The 18,738-nt window shown below is 28.3% G+C and overlaps 2 protein-coding genes across 4 annotated transcripts in view; one reads left to right on the top strand and one right to left on the bottom strand.

The window, feature by feature from the left end:
* LOC118074677 (uncharacterized) overlaps positions 1-18,738 on the top strand; it is a 97,943-nt gene that overhangs the window by 28,759 nt on the left and 50,446 nt on the right. The window lies entirely within an intron of this gene.
* Positions 7,687-9,729, bottom strand: LOC118074676 (uncharacterized). Its single transcript, XM_035096091.1, has 4 exons — positions 9,592-9,729; positions 9,351-9,488; positions 8,681-8,857; positions 7,687-8,491 (listed from the first exon to the last, which is right to left on the bottom strand). Exons 1-4 carry the CDS (start codon positions 9,646-9,648, stop codon positions 8,240-8,242), a joined length of 624 nt encoding a protein of 207 aa, XP_034951982.1. The 5' UTR covers positions 9,649-9,729; the 3' UTR covers positions 7,687-8,239.

Below are 18,738 nucleotides of genomic sequence, written 5' to 3'. Positions count from 1 at the left end.
CTTTTTTTTTTTTTTGTAACAATACATTGTATTAACTCAGTTTTTCACAAAATTCGAAGCTTAATATTTCAGTATAATTCTTTTAAGTTTATACAACATAAATGATGAATCAAAAAAATTTTTATATATTATATTAAATAACTGAAATCTAAATAAAAAATAATTTTAAGTAGTAAAATCAATATTTTATCAAACTTTTGAGACAAGTCCTTTTTTTCGTACGAAAAGAGATTTTTTGGAGCAGAAGAAAATTGAACAGTGATAAATATTTTTTAATCAATAATTAATATACAATGCAAATTTCAAATTTGAAAGTGTTTTATTTCAATACATAACTAATTTTGTCTTTTTTTTTCTTCAATTAAACTGAAAATATCACTTTTTTTTTATTAATAAACATTACTTTATCTGCAAGTTCTATATTAGTATCTGAATTTATAAACATTCATATATTTAACATTACGAAGTAATAAATTTGATCTAATAAGATGTGATAAAACGTTGGAAATATATAATTCGGTCCAATCAGATGTGATAAAACTTAAAAAACACAACATCAGACTCAATTGGATTTGTCGAATATTCTGAAACAGAATGTCAGATTTTAATAAAAAAAATGTATGGACTTAGATTCAATTGAATCCAGTTGAACATGTTCGATTTTCTGATTTTTGACTGTTTAAAACAGTCTTTACAATGCCTTCTGTTGTTTCGCAGTGATTTTCACTGATTTATTTTTAAATAATATTATTACGATTTCTTCTAGGGAAAGACATACAATCAAGGTTTCAATAAATGTAAAATTAATAAACAGTCACCAAGAGAAGAATAAAAAATATAAAAATTCTTCTCTCAAACTCGCAGTAGATTGACAATTACTGTTTATTTTCTTCTTAGTGGGGAAGAAGAGGCAAATCAAAGCCATAATGACTCGGAAATTATTAAATAACTTTTTACCGAATGAATAAAAAAGAATTCTTTGTCTGAAAACCTTAATAAAAAATAAAACTCAAGTGTAATCGTTGATGAAATGACATCCAAAGCATACAGAATTTCGACATATCAATATAAAAAGTAGTGTAAAATCGTAAACGATTGGGAATGTGCCGAATTTAATTTCCAATTTCTTCAACATCATAAATGGTTTTTTCCACGTGATTCTTTTCCATCTTTCTCCTGTAATATTTACCTATACTCTACGCAGTGTCATATTCAGAGAAAAATACTGTTTACATCTAGCACACGTTTTTCTTCCTTCATGCCAATCTCGTTTATTTTTCTGACAACTACAATTTAACAATTCGATAGTGTCGTGAGCACGTACGTTAAACGTGCAAAAGAGTATGTATAAGACGTCGTGGGAGAAAAAAAGAGAGTAAAAATATATAAGAAAATAAAGGAAAAATTTATTGACATAGTAAAACTGAATTCAACGTAGTTTCTCAAATAGCAAGTATGTATACATATATTAGCATTTTGACGTGACCTGTAAATCCAACTAAATTTTTCACATAACTCATACTCGACAACTTTGCTTGTCAGCATTATTTTTTGATTATTAATAGCTCGAAATGAATTCAATTAAGACAATTGATTGATGATACTATTTTTCATTATCATTATCGTTTTAAAAGTTTTCTTATTTTAAGTAATTTCCAAAATCTGCCTTGAAGCATGAGTCTCTTTATCTATTACTACATTTGAAATGTAATGTGTGTATTAATAATAATTATTATAATTTATTTTATTAATGTCATTTTTAAAAAACCAAATAGATTCATTCATTTATAAAAAGAATGCTGTAAATATAACTTTATTTCTCAATTGGAGTTATATTGGGAACGTACTGAATTCAAATTCATGACGACTTATTTTATTTAACTTCATTTACCTAGTAAACTAATTGTAAAATTAAATATGAATTTATACAACTAAATATTGCTATTGAACCTACCGGAATTAAAGGATGGTAAAATTTTTAATTCACAAGATCGTACTTTTTTTATTCATAATTTTTCTGAAGATAAAGCTATTTTTTATCTGGTGCAATAATTAATTATAGTAATATTTATTGTTATCTGGAAAAAAGGACTTCTTCGGAATTATATAATGTAAAGTAGTAAAGATGAAAAAAGTAGTTAAAGGTGTAGATTTACTGGGCGCTTTGTATTATCATTCGTGCAAATCTACAGACGACAAATGTATCACGACATGGATATACATATAAAGTCATAGAGACTTACTGAGAGAATAAAAAAAGTGGAGTTTAAGTTTGAGGGTGTGGTATACGTGCGATATCCGTTGGCGAATGGGGATAGAAACGAGCAAGACGATAATCCGTTAGGAATCCCTAGGGAAGTTCTCCAGACACGCACCGAGTCTTCTTCACATAGTATACAGATAGTCAAAAAATAATCCTTAACCTTGTACCGTGTTTCATGAATGTAAACAAATGAAAATGGAAAATCTCGTGAATACTTTTATTTTTTTATTACTGGGTTGTTGAAAGAGTAGTTACTACATAATTGAATCACTACTTTTGTCAATCTGAGACCTTTTTTAAAAATAATACATTTAGGAATTATTCTTTTTTCTTGTTTAAAATCGAAAATGAAAAAAAGATGATAATTCGTAAATTAATTTTTTTATTATTATTATTTAAATAGGATGAAATAACGTGATAATTTTTCACACTTGTAAAAGTAAAATTGAATACATCACCATTGTCGAGCACTTTAAGAGCTTTTAATAATTACAAAAAAATTATCTATCAATAAATTTCTGAAATAAAGAATTTAACACCATACATACAACATAAAACGAATGTTTTTATTATTTTTTTATTATCACTTTAAAAATTTTTTTTTAATGAATTCAGATCAAATAATTTTGCTGTTATAAAACGATCATTGGGTAGAGCTTTATTAAAATTTACCTCTAGTTTAATTTTTAATGCTTATCAATTTATAATTGAGTTTTTTTATTTATTTTTAAATTTACATTGAAGTGTAGAATCGTGGTGAAGTAAAAATCTGATTTTAATATTTATTCTGTCAGTATATGTGACGTGACTTTATTTATAAATGTATCTATACATTTTTGTATCCTTAGATGGAAAGCATGAGGAATCCATCCTTGACCGAACACTAGTTTAAATTAATCTCCACGAAAATATATATTTTTAATTATATGAAAATTAATTTATTTATAATATTTGTAAATACATATGATAAATGTATGTTTAGATGATATTTTAATATAATTTATACATGTTTTTAGAAGCCATGGTCTAATGTTAGGTCATAAATAAACCAGTCTTGTTTTTTGTTTAGTTTAAATATTCAAGATTTTTCAGTAGTTCAATAATATGAAAATAATAATAAATCGAAGAGCAAAAAATCTATTCATTGATCTTCTTTTATAGTACAAATAACAAATAAATAAAGCTGATATGAATTTGTCAGAAATGTCATACAGTAAATAGATTTTGTACTCGAAATTAAACTTGAAAAAAAAAACAATTGAGTTTCACAAAAAATTTCTATAAGAGAAAATATTGTATAAAAATAAACAATTTACTTCAGTGAGTGATCAGGTTGTATAGCTGAAATAGTAGCGTATTTTTGAAGAAAGAGAAAGATTTAGTTGAGAAAAGTATCGCAAATAGTGACTGACGAGAGAATAAACCTCGAGGGTGCAAATATTGATGTAACGTGTGCTATCCGATCCGTAGAATAAACGCTCGAGGGGGTAGGTTGAGCTTCAGGGCTAGTACTAGCCAACTGAGAGGGCTTGAAACCGTTGGTGATGACGGCTGACTGATGGGATGCCTCAGAATGAGTACTCCCCTTATCGTTTTCTCTCTTCAGTTCGTTCTGCTTTGATATTGGATATCAATATCAGTCGAAACTTCCATGACTTACCGACAAAAGATAGTATCTTTAGAGTGTCAATTCAATTTCACAAGTTAAGGTACTGACTATCAATGTTGCAGTACAAGAGAATTCAATTCCCCTTTCATTTTCCAGTCACTTAACGATTATCATTATTTGCTCGATAAGTCAATTAAGCAACAATAGTGATTCTATTACTACATTCATTGCTTTGCAGGAATAAATAATTGAACTGCTGGAGAGAAGGGTTGGTACAAAAAATCGACATTTCTGTCCATGGACATTTAGTCATTACAAAAATAGCACAATGTAATAAAAATATCAAACAACTTGTTCAACAATTTTCATCCAAACATTTTTTTTGTAATTAACTCATGGGATTCATTAAAATTATAACAAGCACAAAACTGTCGCACTAATTGCTTTTTTTCGTGGACATGTTGAACCGAGTAATAAACAATTGTTTTTTTTTTCAATCACTGTACCAGATTACAATCCGAGTAAGTTTATCGAAATTTCTGTGTTACTAAAAAATAATTTCTATCTTTTGTAGTAATGAGTAGTAAAAGATAAAAAGTTGATAATCAATTATTTTATTTTTTTATTTTCTTTGTAAATATAACCTTATGTTGGCAACTTGTTTTTTACTTTGTCTGAAGAAACCGTTTTTTTTAATGTTACAGTATCAAAATTTTATCATATAAAAATATTATATGAGTTTAATAAAAAAGAAAAAAAAATGAATTCATTTTTATCCCAATGAAATAATATTTTGAAATCAATTTAACTTGAAAAGTAACTTTTCTTAAAATAATTCAGTTATTATCTTTGTAATGATTTTTCTTCGCCAATTGTTTTGTTCAAGTAAGACCATAGAGAGTCTCATGACTAAAAGTGATATTAATTTCCCAGCAGTATTACATTTGCGGGTATTAAATGAATAAAATTAATTATTATAAAGCCAAAACAGGAAATTACAGTATAGGAATATTCCCAAAGGAGTACATCGAACTTCTGGAACACGTTTTAGGTTCTCCTCAAAGTTTTATTTACGAGTCAAGACTCAGCAACGACTGGTGCAATTCGCATAGAGTGGATTAGTTGGTGTATAGCTTCAGACTTAACTTAGTTACTGCGGTAACTTTGATCTGCGATTCCAAACGCGCCACATGCTTTTATATAGTATCTTCAATAACTCACAATTGCGCATTGAGAATAGAGACTAGTACAAAGATAACAAGTGTAAAAGAAAAATTTAGCCATTTCAAGATTCCATTAGTCATGTTTGTAGGAATCAATATTTAAATCACTAATGGAACAGCTCTGAGCTTTAAGAGTCCACTTGATTCGAGTAAGAGTTGTGAGAGGGTTGTACTACCAAGGGAGAATATTCGAAAAGGGTCAACTCCCTCTTTGAATGAAAGTCGGCAAATTGAACTCGCGAGAAAGGTTAATTGATATACCATAGACCACAAAATTGCGGTTGTTGGATAGACCTACCTCCTCTTCCTTAATCAAAAGGAGTCAGAGATATTGAAAATAAGAGATTTAAACATTTTCATACCACAACAATGAAAATATGTTACCCAGTCTTCTAAGATAGAGGTATAAATTCTTTCAAAGTATAAGAAGGCAGGATAATAAAAAATAATAAATTACTTTCAGATAATGTTTGTATGAGTAATCTTGATAATCAAGGTTAGAAATGAGTAATAAAGCGCTAAGAATTAAAGCTTTCTCGTATAAATTACTCGTGATATGATTTACTAAGCAATTCAAACAGTGGACGTCTAGATAGAGAAGTTAGCATATATTTGAATAAATTTTAAGTTACCAACCTTTATTAAGACCTACGTATTTTTACAAGCTTTCATCTACTCGTGATATTGCTTTCAGTTCTGGTTTATAAATATAAAACTATACAAATAATTTTAAACAAGTTTTCTTCTCGAGCATAAAAAATCTCTTGATTAACTTGATAAAAATCTCCTCAAAGAGGAAATCTTCCTCATTAGTTCAATGAATATTTTATTTTATCAATTTGAGTTGATGTGAGAAATTTCTTCTTTCAAATATACATTTAAGTGATGTTAACTGATTTAGATTTCATTGAAAATGAGGAATTTTTAATCCTTTCTTGATGAATAGTAGCATTTTATTAGGGTAATCATCGCAAGACTAGAGCTACTTGCTCCAAGATGAGTCTCTCTAAAAAATGTGTAAAATTTTTAAACATTAATTAAATTTTTAAAAGAGCCTTTTCGACTCAGTCTTCCTTACAACGGAATTGTGGATAATATGAAATAAATAAATACAATCTGAAATAAAGCAAAAATTACTTTTCACGAGTGTAGAAAAATAACGCAATAAGTTATTTTTATAACTGGCAAGAACCAATTGTTGCTGCAGCATTGTTTTCGCGATAATTATAATTTCTAATAAAAAAAATGTCATCAACCATAATTAAACTTTCATAATGTTTTTTTTTTTCAAAAATAAAATTATTCAGACTTTCTTTTCTTTCTTGAAAACGATGTTAAGCATCTCATTAAACATTGAATAAATCATATTAACATTACTCTTAATTCCTTCCAGGCATTAGATTCAACAAGTTTTTAATAAATATTTTATTTAAAACAATTTTTTCATCAAATAATCATTGAATGTTTTTTCCACAATCCGTTGAATATTCTATTTGTTGTACTCATCTTTCTACGATGAAGATCCTTTTAATAGAAAAGACAGCATTATGAAATACTGAACAATAACAACATTATTCGTAGCCACCTAAGCATGACAGAGCTACGAGACAAGTCGTTCTGTTGTCGGAGATAGAATCGTGCGTGGATCAATAAATCGCGCGTGGAATGGAACGGAATGGTTCGTCAGAGAAGCAAGAGTGTAGCGAAGAGAGAGATATTGGGTAGAGAAGAGAGATGAGCTTTTGTCGACGGTCCGGCTGCTGGTGTTGGGGTCGGAGTCAACCGATTTCCGTGGTAGGGTCCTGCAGTCCCTCTGGCGCCGATGTGTTTCTCTCTGTTTCCCTACTGTCTGCTTTTATCCTCATTTATCTATTAATCCGAACATCCATCTCTTCCGGTCCTTTGCTACATCTATTCGTGCCACTTGCTGTGAATTTCAGTCGGATTACGATCATTAGAATTATTCGAGTATTTTGATTGTTTTTTTTTCGTTTTTGTTAACAGAGCTTTTTATTACAATCGATTCAGTTTATTGCGGTTCTTATCTGAAGTTTATTATCGAAGCTAAACAAATCTGAACAAATATTGAATTCATAGATGAAGTTATGCTGTTTGATAAATGAAAAAAAATAACGAGCTATTTTTCCATTTTTAATTGATATTTGAAAGTTTATTTTGATAAACCAATGTTATTTTTTCAATTCATCCGAGTATCGTTGAATCAATAAATGATCTAAAGTTAATTACTCTATGTCAACTAATGTTTAAAATTGATAAAAAGTATTCAATTTTAGCGAAAAAATCACAAAAGAGACGTTTTAATAACATTTTGGAGTATAATTGACAAATATTAATTTAAAAACCCCAATCAAAAGAATTCATGAAAATTATTCAATGACATTTGAGATAAAAAATACAATTATCAAAATTCATTTATTATTTATACAATAAAATATTAAACACATTTTAAAGTAATTTAAAATTTAAAAAAAAAAAAAAAACATAAAGCAACAAGTCATGATGTGTATACAATTAATTCAAAAACAAAGAAGAATTTTATATTCCTCATGATAACTAACTTTATAACAAAATTTTTTCCAACATTTTATTTTTTCATCTATTGTCTCTGAACTTAAAAACTCATCATCAGTCGCATTCTTGTGACATAAAATTTTTTCCTTTTTATTTCATACATAAAAAACGAAGCTAATTAAATATCTTTCTATTACGTATTCTGGCATTTTCATTGTATAGAGGAAGCGCTCGGGCAAAGTATTGCCGTGAAAATAGGTCACTACGCTAGGATTTAGATGCTAATCGGAAGTAATCCTTGTACATTCAGGTTGTTCGCGTATACTTCTACAAAATATGCGAGAAACGACATCACACCGAGTTTTTGTTTCGATTTTATATGAAACACGAGAAAATGTGGGAATATACGAAGTCATTAGTATAAAGTAATGTATGATATATTTATATATTTAACATTTATATTTTATTCTGGTGAGTGCTTTTAAATATTAATTTCAAACCAACTTGATGATGAGGAAAATTCTATTCAATGCATATCAATGGATATTTTATTTTTAATTAACTCTGTTAATTAAAAAATTTTACAAAAAAAATCCTTTGGTAAATATAGAATTATAGAATGAATTTTTCAATAATAAATACTACAGATAATGCCATTATGGAAGGAGTCAATATTGAAGAAGAAGATTCCGTTAATAAATATTTATCATTCCAATACTTCATATCTAATGTAGTGGCTAAAGTGATTATAGGTAGACTTTTGTTTCTGTCATCTATTTTGATAATAAATTCTCTGATACCAGTACCAATGTCTTCCATCTCAATGACTGTAGGAAATCTATAAGGATTAATATTCCTCAGACCCTGGAATGTTACATAAAATAAGCAAAATCATCATGTTTTGATTAAGAAAATATTATGAGTAGAAATGAAGATGATCGTAATGATGATTTAATAAGCAATCAATGTAGCATTTAGAACTGGACTGCGATGATTTTTTGAGATATATTAGAAGGAAGTGGTATAAGTTTATTTGAATTGTTGATACATTACTGCCTTGATTGGACATTCAGTTCCAAAGAGACCCAACATTTCTGGTATCATAAATTTGGTCTGTGGGATCGGAGGCATGCCAACCGAGTTACTCAAAATATCGCAAATGTCCATTGATTTTATGATAATGTGATTGAATTCATGTGAATCATTGCATTCAGCAAATCCAACTATAATCTACCAAGAATGTCATAAAGATTATTTTTTAGCAATATAAAAAAGCTTATAAATTTATAATAATTATTATTAATACATATATTTGTATGTATTAATACATGTATCTGTTGATAATAATTTAATCAATATCATAATAAAATAGTGATTATTTTAACTTTTCATGAATAATTGTATTATATTAATTTAATAATAGTATTCAAATGATTAAATAGAAATAATTCATTTTTCTACAACTCATTAATGAATTTACAAATTGTAAAAATGAATATTAAACATAAGTAGTGATGAAAAAATCAGAAAGAGATAAATTTTTTGATGAATGATAGAATATACCTCCATTTTAAGGTCATCCAAATAACGTAGGATTATTCATATAATTATTTTGAATAATCTATTAAATTTTATAGTCAACAAACGCTTTAGACTGTGACAAAAAAATTTTTTACATTTAAAAAGATGGTTAAGTATTTTAAAATAGAAAAATTATTCTTACATCAATGCCTGTTTTATCCGTAATGTCTTGTGTGTAATTAATAAATGATGGCCAAACATCATTTGCAGTCACAAGTTGAATTAATCCATCGTTATGGTCAAGTATCACTAGATTTTTTTGGGTAGTGAAATATTTTCTCTAGACCCAAGATCAATAAATGATGATTATTTTTAATGCTATGCATCAACAAATCATGGAATGTTTTCGATAAAATAATTGGAGTCTGGTAATTAATACTTACCATAGGTAGAGTGCCGCCTATTATTCCCGGTACAACCAATAAAAACAATAGAATCATCTTAAAACAATGACAAAAATGTTAAATGTTATACTTATTACTTGAAAGTTTGTGCAATAATGAATATTAGAATAGAAAATGGTTTTGTTATCAACGTAGCCTTCAATGATGTCGTAGTTTGTAGTGTAATTAGTTGTTACTGTGCAAAATATTATGTAGGTTATCAACTAAACTTCTCCGTGACTACTCATTAGAAATAATTTGTTTCTTTTTTCTTTGTTGAATATATTTTGAAATTGATGACTCTTTTCTGTCAGGAGTTATTAATTTGGATTAAAAGAATAGTTTTTTGTAAGATAAAAGTTTTCATTAAGCACTAAAATTTCTAAAAAATTGAATTTTTCATATTAAAAGTATTACCTTACATTTTTTATTCGCATATTAATATTTTTCATTTAGTTTTAAAACCGAGGCGGAGAAAATTTCAGCTCTCACATGTTGGAGAAAAAAGTTGAGTTTTCAAAGTCGAAGTGAATTTCCAGACATTAATTCTATTTGCCTCCCTTTTAAGTTGAATTACAATATTTTAATTACATTTTTTATAAATTTCCTTTCAAGACCATAATTGTATTTTTGCCAACTTCAATTGGTAATTGATGGTACTTGTAATGCCATTAATGATTCTATCCATTAAAAAAAGTTTGGACAGTTTTTTTGTTTGGTAAACAAAGTTTGTTTTTTATGTAATGATGTTTCAAAATTGAAAAGAGAAATATATCATTAAGTTAGTTATTTTAATTGAATTAACTTGTTATTACAATTATCTCTACACATGTATATGTATATGATGGTTCAACTTCGGTCATAGGATATGCTGAAGCTAAAAACAATCCAGTAAAAACTGTTCTAGTTCTGCTGCACTAAACTGATAATTACATGGATGAATAATATATTATAATTCATAATAATTATTATAATAAAAATCTAATAAAGCTTCAGTCACTACGATTTCAGTTTATAAAAATAAATATTAAGTCATTAATGTACCATTGTATTTATTATTATTATTAATATAATATAATATAATTCTTGAAAATTTTGATATTTTTCACTATACAATAAATATCATAATAAGTTTAAACATTTAACAACGAGAGATATGTGTATTCTTTTGTTGATTGAGTCAATAGTTTATGAAATATAGCAGCGTAAAGATTGTGTAGGGTCAGCTTGACCCCAGTAGAGTATATGATTGGTACCGGATGTGTAGTATTGAAGTGTTAATCTAGTATCGTTAGATACTTTGAAAAAATTTAATCAATGAAAATGGAATTGTCAAGCTTATTGATAGTAGATTATTATTTTAATGATTGATTATAGATCTACACATTGGAATTTTATTTTAGCTTCAATCAAACCTCAATCAGCTTGAGGTGAATCTAAAAACGGTTTGAGTGGTTATTAATTTATCGAAATGAAAGGTAAAAATTTTTAAAACACGAATTACAAAAGATAACTATCAGGTATAAACATTGAAGTCTATCACAGTTATTTATAACCATCTATTCGTCGAAACTGGTAACATTGAGGCCAGCAGCCGCGTCTGCTCAATTTGCATGGGAAATGGTCGAAGATCTCGTACATCCTCTGACCCAATAATATCCCGCGACTGTCTCCTCTTGCAAGCCGCTGGAATTCAATTACGGCAACGTGGAACGGAGCCAGCAGTTGGCAAAATCCGCTCGCTACCGCATGATAAATCCTCCTGAACATGTTTTCGTCAACTGCATTGATTTAAACAATTCATCAAACATTATATTGCTTCAAGCCTAATGTCTATTCTGCAATTATCATCAAAAGATTCATGGCTTAAAATATTCTGTTCGCAAGCTTATAGGCTTCAATAATAATACATTATAAAGGAAGTACCTGAAACAATACATGAATTTATGAGATCCATTACTGTGTATCCGCTTAAAATCACCGGACTGTGCTACCTTATCTACAGAGTTTGTGTGGTAGTTGAAGTATAGTGAACGAAATAGCATCAATCGATTGGAGTTACTGCAGATATTTTGAAAATACTAAAGAATAATAAACTAAAAAATTTCTCTAGTTATTGTTAATGAAATATTTGATTTTTATTTTTAGAAAAGCAATATTTCAAATGAATGCTTCGCATTTCATATCGACAAACACAGTTTTGTCCAGTTTCACTCATTAGTTTTTTTTATTCCTATTCTTCACACACTTCATTTCTCCGCATTTTTGTTTTCGAAAATCAAAAGACCTGGAGCGTTGCCAATCCACACTGTGTGTCTCGTCGACATTGTTCTTGTACTAGCCTGTATCTTTTGCCTCTAGACTGGGAGGTTTTTTTTTCTTCATTTTTCTAAATGTCTCTCGCATACACAAAATTCAAAAGAATGATTATTCAGAGTTTTCACTATAAACCTTTCTTTACAATGACACCATGAAAAATGCGATGCTAGTCTCATGAACTTTTTTTTTGAACTCTTTTTTTACAAGTATCTCTCTTTGCCTGGCACTACCTCAAGTTCCTTCTTCACTAGTAGTCGTAATGCAGACTCTAGAACAATTTGCCCTGCAGGCGTAAGCTTTGAAGCAACTTCAGTTGCATCTTGAGAGGATTTAATCGACCACTAGGGTAGAATACTATAACATTTATTGATTCTGCTGACGTAATCATCATTTTCTGATTCCTCTTGGATTTTTGTTAATTTTCAAGACAAAACGTGCTGGTGGATAAAGTAAAAACGAAGCAAAACAAACGAATTCCCTTTCCTTTAGCCTCCTTACAAATTGGTAAGACAATGATGAAGTCGAGGTTTTAAGTTGTATTATTAACAAAGAGAACAGAGGGTAAGCAGTTGAAACTGACATCCTCCATTCCAGCAGTATTTTCATCCTGAAATAGAGGGTTCATGTCCTTCCATTATTGAATGCAAATGTACGTTCGTTAGTTGTCGTTTTTGAACGTAAGGGTTTCTACCCTTGAGACAGGAGATGAACCCTTCTAATTTCTAAATTGACTTCTCATCGGTTTTTATAAATAATTCTGAGCTTGTTATTCCTTCTAATGCTTACCCCTTTTTTTGAAATCAGATATGTGTTGAGCTCTGGTTTTTTCATTCTGTTTACACTCTAGAGTCAAAAGTTGTGAAATATATATGATGGATTATTGGGAGAATTACCCTTTGAAATATCGATGGGTAAATGAGGAATACTAATTAGTCAATTTAAAAGTTTTGATTTATTTCAAAATCAACGATCATATTATTTAGTCGATTGTTTGTTTATCAAAATTTTTAGTAACCATAAATTTTTCAAAACTAATTGGCATAAAAATTCTTTCAATAATTCAACAAAATTTAAAAAGAAAATACAAATGAAAGACAAACTTTATTGAATATTTTTGATTAATTAATGTTTGTTGAATTTTCGACATTCGATGTTCACTGATAAATAGCAGGAAATTTTAATAATAAATTTTCCATAAAATAAATAATAAAATATTGGACAGTTTATCATAATTGGATCAAATTTGAAAGAGTTTTATTTCAATTTTTTGTGAAAATAAAGCTCTATTGAAAATAATATATTTTTAAATAATTTATCATTTAATGTTCTATAATAATCATCAGGTGAAATTTGATTGAAAGCCTTGGACTATAAGCTTTTATGAATTATCAATAACTATTAATTGTGTATCTAGAAGTCATGACATGGCAAGCATACTATTTATTAATAATAAATAAATAGAATTCGGACATGTTTACTATTTACACTATCTTGTCTCATCTTTGTTGGATGATTTGACTAGAACAATATACCCATGATCACGTACGGTAATTTGTGCTTCTCATGCTTCTCTGCATTACTATCGTCCAGCTGTCACGACAAGAGGCAAGTTAATGTGGAGCAAGTTATAGTAGAGATGAATTCATGTACTATCAAACACACTATCAATTGTGAGTGAGACTCTTACTTGGCTTTTTTGTCAAAAGTATATAGCACATTGTTGAGACAATAGTATGAGTCAGAGCATCTGAGCACTTTGCTGGTGACAAAGCTGTATTTGTCCATGAATAAAGATAGTCAAGAAGTGGCCAGAGATGTCACCACAGTTTCTAGAGGTTGGAAGAGATAAAGACAGAATATTACCTACTCCACAAAGCTCTCCATAGTCAGGTCGAGAGTTCATCTCCCCGACAACATATCAACCGGCTCGCGGACATGTACGCGCATGGAATATTGTCCGCACATAGATAATCCTCAAGTATTACACGTTGTGTATATGTAGAGTTGAGAGGCTGGAACTATGGATGGATGGACCTGAGACAAGAGACCAGAGGCAAGTTCTAACCCTCATCGACACCCTTGTGCTACTCTTGACAGTTCGAACCAGGTCTCCAGAGCTTCGTTCCGCTCTCAAAGCTACCCTCTCTTCTAAACGCATTGTCACGCATCATGATGGAATTTCAGCCTTTGTTTAACTTCCAGCGCCACTTAGACCTGACAATTGTTAAACCTTTAGTTGATATTTCACTTCTGTTATAGTGCTTGAAATTACATTGCTATATATAGTAAGCAAATTCTAAAGATGATGGGTTGAATCTCCAACAATTGTTGGTAAAAGTTTAGGCATACCTATTTTAATTACAATTGAATATTTTTTTATTCCTTTGTTGGTTCTTTTGGAATTCATTCATGTTTATTCAATGCTTAAAAATCCTTTATAACTCTTGTTGATGATCAAACCAAGATACACCAATTCTGTCAGATATTTTATCAATATTAAAAATTTGATTTTTAATACTCTAAATGTTAAAGAATAATTTTAATAATAATCATATTTGAAACAAATAACTCATTTAATTTTTTAAATACATACATGTAAGCAAAGAAAAGATGTATGATATTTCACTCACAAAATTTATTAATTAGCTACTGAATCTATTAATCAAGTATTTGAAATGATTGTTTTCTTTGAACGTTGGACAAAATATCGTTCTTTAAATTTAAATATTTCTAAATTAAGTCAAATTATTACTTCAATACATTTTGGATATTAATTCAAAGTCTTACGCACATTACGTCATATATTTGGGTTAATTAGACTAATCAACAGCTATTCTGTTATTGACGTACTACATATTATTGATAATTAATTCGATATGCTGAGAATGGAATGTTCTAGGGTGATGATACTATCCAGCATTATTTAAACAATGTACCATTTTTCATGAGAATATAACACAGACAAATCTATTTTTCAATATTGTGATGTTTATTTCATCTCTTGTTGTACATAAATAAAACTAAGCATATACACTAGAGACGTCAAAGATGTCACAAGTTCACTGTTGATACCCCTTATGGGAGAAGTAAAGATCAAAATGAATTCATGAGAATTGTTGACTATTGTTTCATCTACATATTAAATTTTATCTTCTTGCTACACAAGAAAAACACAATCTCCTACTCCTTTTTCTAGTCGTATTCATAAAATATTTATTTGAAAAACAAATTAAATCTATGTCTATAAAAAATTCAGTACTATTCTATTGATTCTCTTTTATAATAAATATTCGAAGCTTATAAAGTCATTAATAAAATTGCATTCTGACGTAGTTTATAATCAAGATTGCAAGTAAAAATATATATTAACTTTTTAGGAATAATTGTATGAAGAAAATTATAGAATGACAAAGAAGTTGATGTTTATATGATAAATTTGAATCAGAAAAAAATACTTTAATTTTATATGAATCAGTTTATGATAATTATCATGTTCTTTCTTGGGCACTTGAATTCTCCTATTGATGAGTATGATTATTAATAAATATTTTAAAAGAGATGTTTTTGTTCAATGTATGTAATTGAATCTAAAAATAGATGAGAAACTTAAATGACTGCAAAAGTTACAAAGAAAGCCTAACAAAAATAAAAATGGAAACTTATAACAAGAATAGAAGTTCAAAGTAAATGTAAAATTATTACAAAATCTGCTGTGAAAGAGAAAAAAACCCTTTCTCATTAAGTTTCATGTCATTCAGCTGATTCAAAAATTTCAGCTCATTAATCACCCAACTTTAAACAGTCATCTAATTAAAAATTGTTAATCAATTCTTTTGAAAGTACGTTACCGGAAAGTTTGAAGGCAAAATGTCATTGGGTCATGGTAAAGTTATACAGTGGTTTATTTAGCACTAGCTACATGTTTAGAAACGATCGAAACTATAGTCTAAATTACATGACAGCCAGTGAGATGTTATAGTTGAACATGACATTGAATTGCTATAATTATTAAGTCAATTCACATGAATCGTATAATCAATGTTTCATTCTCACGATACTAACGATAAGATACTCTTGGTACCAAGTGACTCGTTACTGCATGATGAAAAGGACGTAATGTTATAAGATGCTTTGAAAATCAACTTGTGCTCTTACTCCTCTAGAAAGTTCTCTTTGATATACTCTATGACTCTCTAGATTTTTTCTAACATATTATCTAATCGGTGCGTGAGAAGAGTCTGTCGTTTAACACAGAAAAGATCAAGTTTTAACAAAAAATTTTAAGTGCTGGCAATAATTATTCCTTTCTTGCATTAAATTAATTATAAATTAACTTAATGATTTTTTAAATTGAGGGTATTCTCGTTCTTATCACTTTTTCAATTATCAACAACTTTATAATCGTCATTAAAATGTCGTTAAAAATTACTACTGCATCTCTTTTATTCATTTCGATTGGATAGGAAGAAATAAAAAAACTCTTAAAGTTTTAAAAGGTATAAGATAATAAAACGAATTTAAAAATAGAAAGAAATGAAATAATGTTCAATTTTATTTTTATACTTTTTTATTCGATGAACAATATTAATAGAGTAAAGCTGTAAAATGTGATGTTTTCTCATTCTTCATAGATTTATTTCTTTGAGTGATAAACTAGAGACAGTCACTGAAAGGGCTATAAATCTATGAGCTTCTGTGGCAATTAATATTTTAATTTATAAGTTTGTTTTTTCTAAGTTGTAAAAGATATACATAACGATCATAACTTGGCTTTAAAGGATGAAATTTAATATGGAAGATGAATAATTAAAAAAAATTGAATTATTTATTTTCATTATTGTATTAAAATGTATTTTTATTCTGAATAAATACAAAGTTAAACATTTCGCATTAATTTTAAGAATTTCACATTTATTTATAGGTAAAAGAATGTATCCATTTCATTAAATTTGATTTGTATTTGTGAAATTCTAGTATATTCTCAATACAGACGAATTACGAAATTTGAATAATGGACGACTGAAATCCTTTAATTAAGCTCTGGATATTTGTTTGAAATACTTCATATGATAGTATTTGAATTTATAAATTAAAACAAATATTTTCAATTATATTTATTTGATGGGGAAAAAAAAAAAATAAAATAAAGCAAAATATAATATCGTTACTTGTATGATTGCGATATTTGATCATTTTTAATTTAATTTTCAGTATTAAATTTGATCGATATTTCAATATATGCTGCACAAAAATAGTAAGAACCCATCAGTTTGATCTATCAAATGTATCATGGCTCGTCTATTTCAAAGCTGCCAGCTGACCTTAATCTACTTTCAACCATTCGAACGGTAGCCGGTGTACCACAGAGGAAAAGAGTACTCCCTTGTTGGTAAGCGTGAATGACATGGGACGGTTCTGTATGTACTGTACCATATAGGAAGGGTAAATCTAGTCGAGCTGTTGATCGTAAAAGTGAACATGTTACTTTCGCAGCTTGTGGATGATTTTTCTCTCGATATATAAAAGAAATATATAGTTTTAAAAAATGAAATACTAAGATTGACGTATATAAAATCATTATCTTACAAATTTGAAAATATCTTTTTGATTTAATTTTTATAAATATCATCTTTTGAAAAAGGTTATTTTTTATTTCATACTTCTGCTTCTTTAATAAATTTTACTACATTACTGTGGCTTTAATTAATTTTAATTAAAGTGGGTGGAAATTTTTTTTACTGGATATTCATTAATGATTTACTCACTTGTACTACTCAGAAATTACTTCCATTGTAGAATTTCAAATTAAAAATTTTCCTCTTCACAATTTGGCAATTCTCTTTATGTTTTCTATTATGTGAAAGTAATTAAAAATTTAATGTAATTATTTACATAGATTAATTAATGCAACTAATGTTAGAAAGTAAACTAGCTAAAAGTGGAACATAGTCTTATTAATTTAATATATTAAAAACTTATAACTTCAATTTTAGATCTGATTAATTTTTTTATGTCTGATCTATGCCTAGTAAGAATCTACTTGCACAGCTAGTCTAAACATACTGACGAAATCAACTCGAACTATTTTTAAATGCAAAAGGGAACAGAAACTCAATTAATTTAATAATTGAAAAACTTTGATATTCTTATTAAACAAAATCGGGAGTACAATTTTATATGATAAATAAAAATGAGAATAAATAAATCATTTTAGTCAGTTAATAACATGATTAAAAAATTATCATTGTTTCGCAAAAACTTCATTCACTGTAGATGTTGATAATTAGCAATAATATCAAAACAAATTCTCCCACAAAAAAAGAAAAATGTAAAGGTTGTTATAAAATACTTAATATTTAATTATGCTCCGAAAGCTTTTCTGTAGTCAAAGAAGTATATTCAAAAGCTCTAGAATAAATTAAAAATAGTACTTTTCGTCATGAAAATATTTGAAGGTATTGTTTTGCACGACATATATGAAAGAGACAAAAAAGCAGAGCTTTTATCTATTAGACTATAATAGTCATATATAAAAATCGAGTTGATGGGAGTATTATAGCAGTATTATAAATGATTTGTGTGTCAATATAGCAGCTAAGGGGAGCGAGAAATCTATCAGGCATATCACATGTTGACCGTATCATTTTACAAGCTTTCATCACTAAAGATACATCTGGTTTACTTAGTTCATCTCATATCTAGTAGGTAGCATAGCACCAAGTTACGGTGTTATACCGAGAGCTCTTTAACTTTTTTCTCTATCGTTGCGGCCATACCAAAAATGAGGTCGAGAGAATTTCTACAAGCTGACTGGACTGAAGCTTCTAC

The sequence above is a fragment of the Chelonus insularis genome, unplaced genomic scaffold (genome assembly GCF_013357705.1).
Source record: "Chelonus insularis isolate UGA/USDA-ARS -01 unplaced genomic scaffold, ASM1335770v1 contig_139_pilon, whole genome shotgun sequence".
NCBI classification, from domain to species: domain Eukaryota; kingdom Metazoa; phylum Arthropoda; class Insecta; order Hymenoptera; family Braconidae; genus Chelonus; species Chelonus insularis.
The sequence above is the reverse complement of the archived record's forward strand: the minus strand, read 5'-3'. Positions and strand labels throughout refer to the sequence as shown.

Bases quoted from the DNA above. Each gene is read 5' to 3' on its own strand.
- LOC118074676 (XM_035096091.1), bottom strand. From the start codon at position 9,648: ATGATTCTATTGTTTTTATTGGTTGTACCGGGAATAATAGGCGGCACT. The intron at 9,489-9,591 runs GTAAGTATTAAT...TCTTGGGTCTAG, and splicing joins TAGGCGGCACTCTACCTATG to AGAAAATATTTCACTACCCA. The intron at 8,858-9,350 runs GTAAGAATAATT...CATTCTTGGTAG, and splicing joins CGGATAAAACAGGCATTGAT to ATTATAGTTGGATTTGCTGA.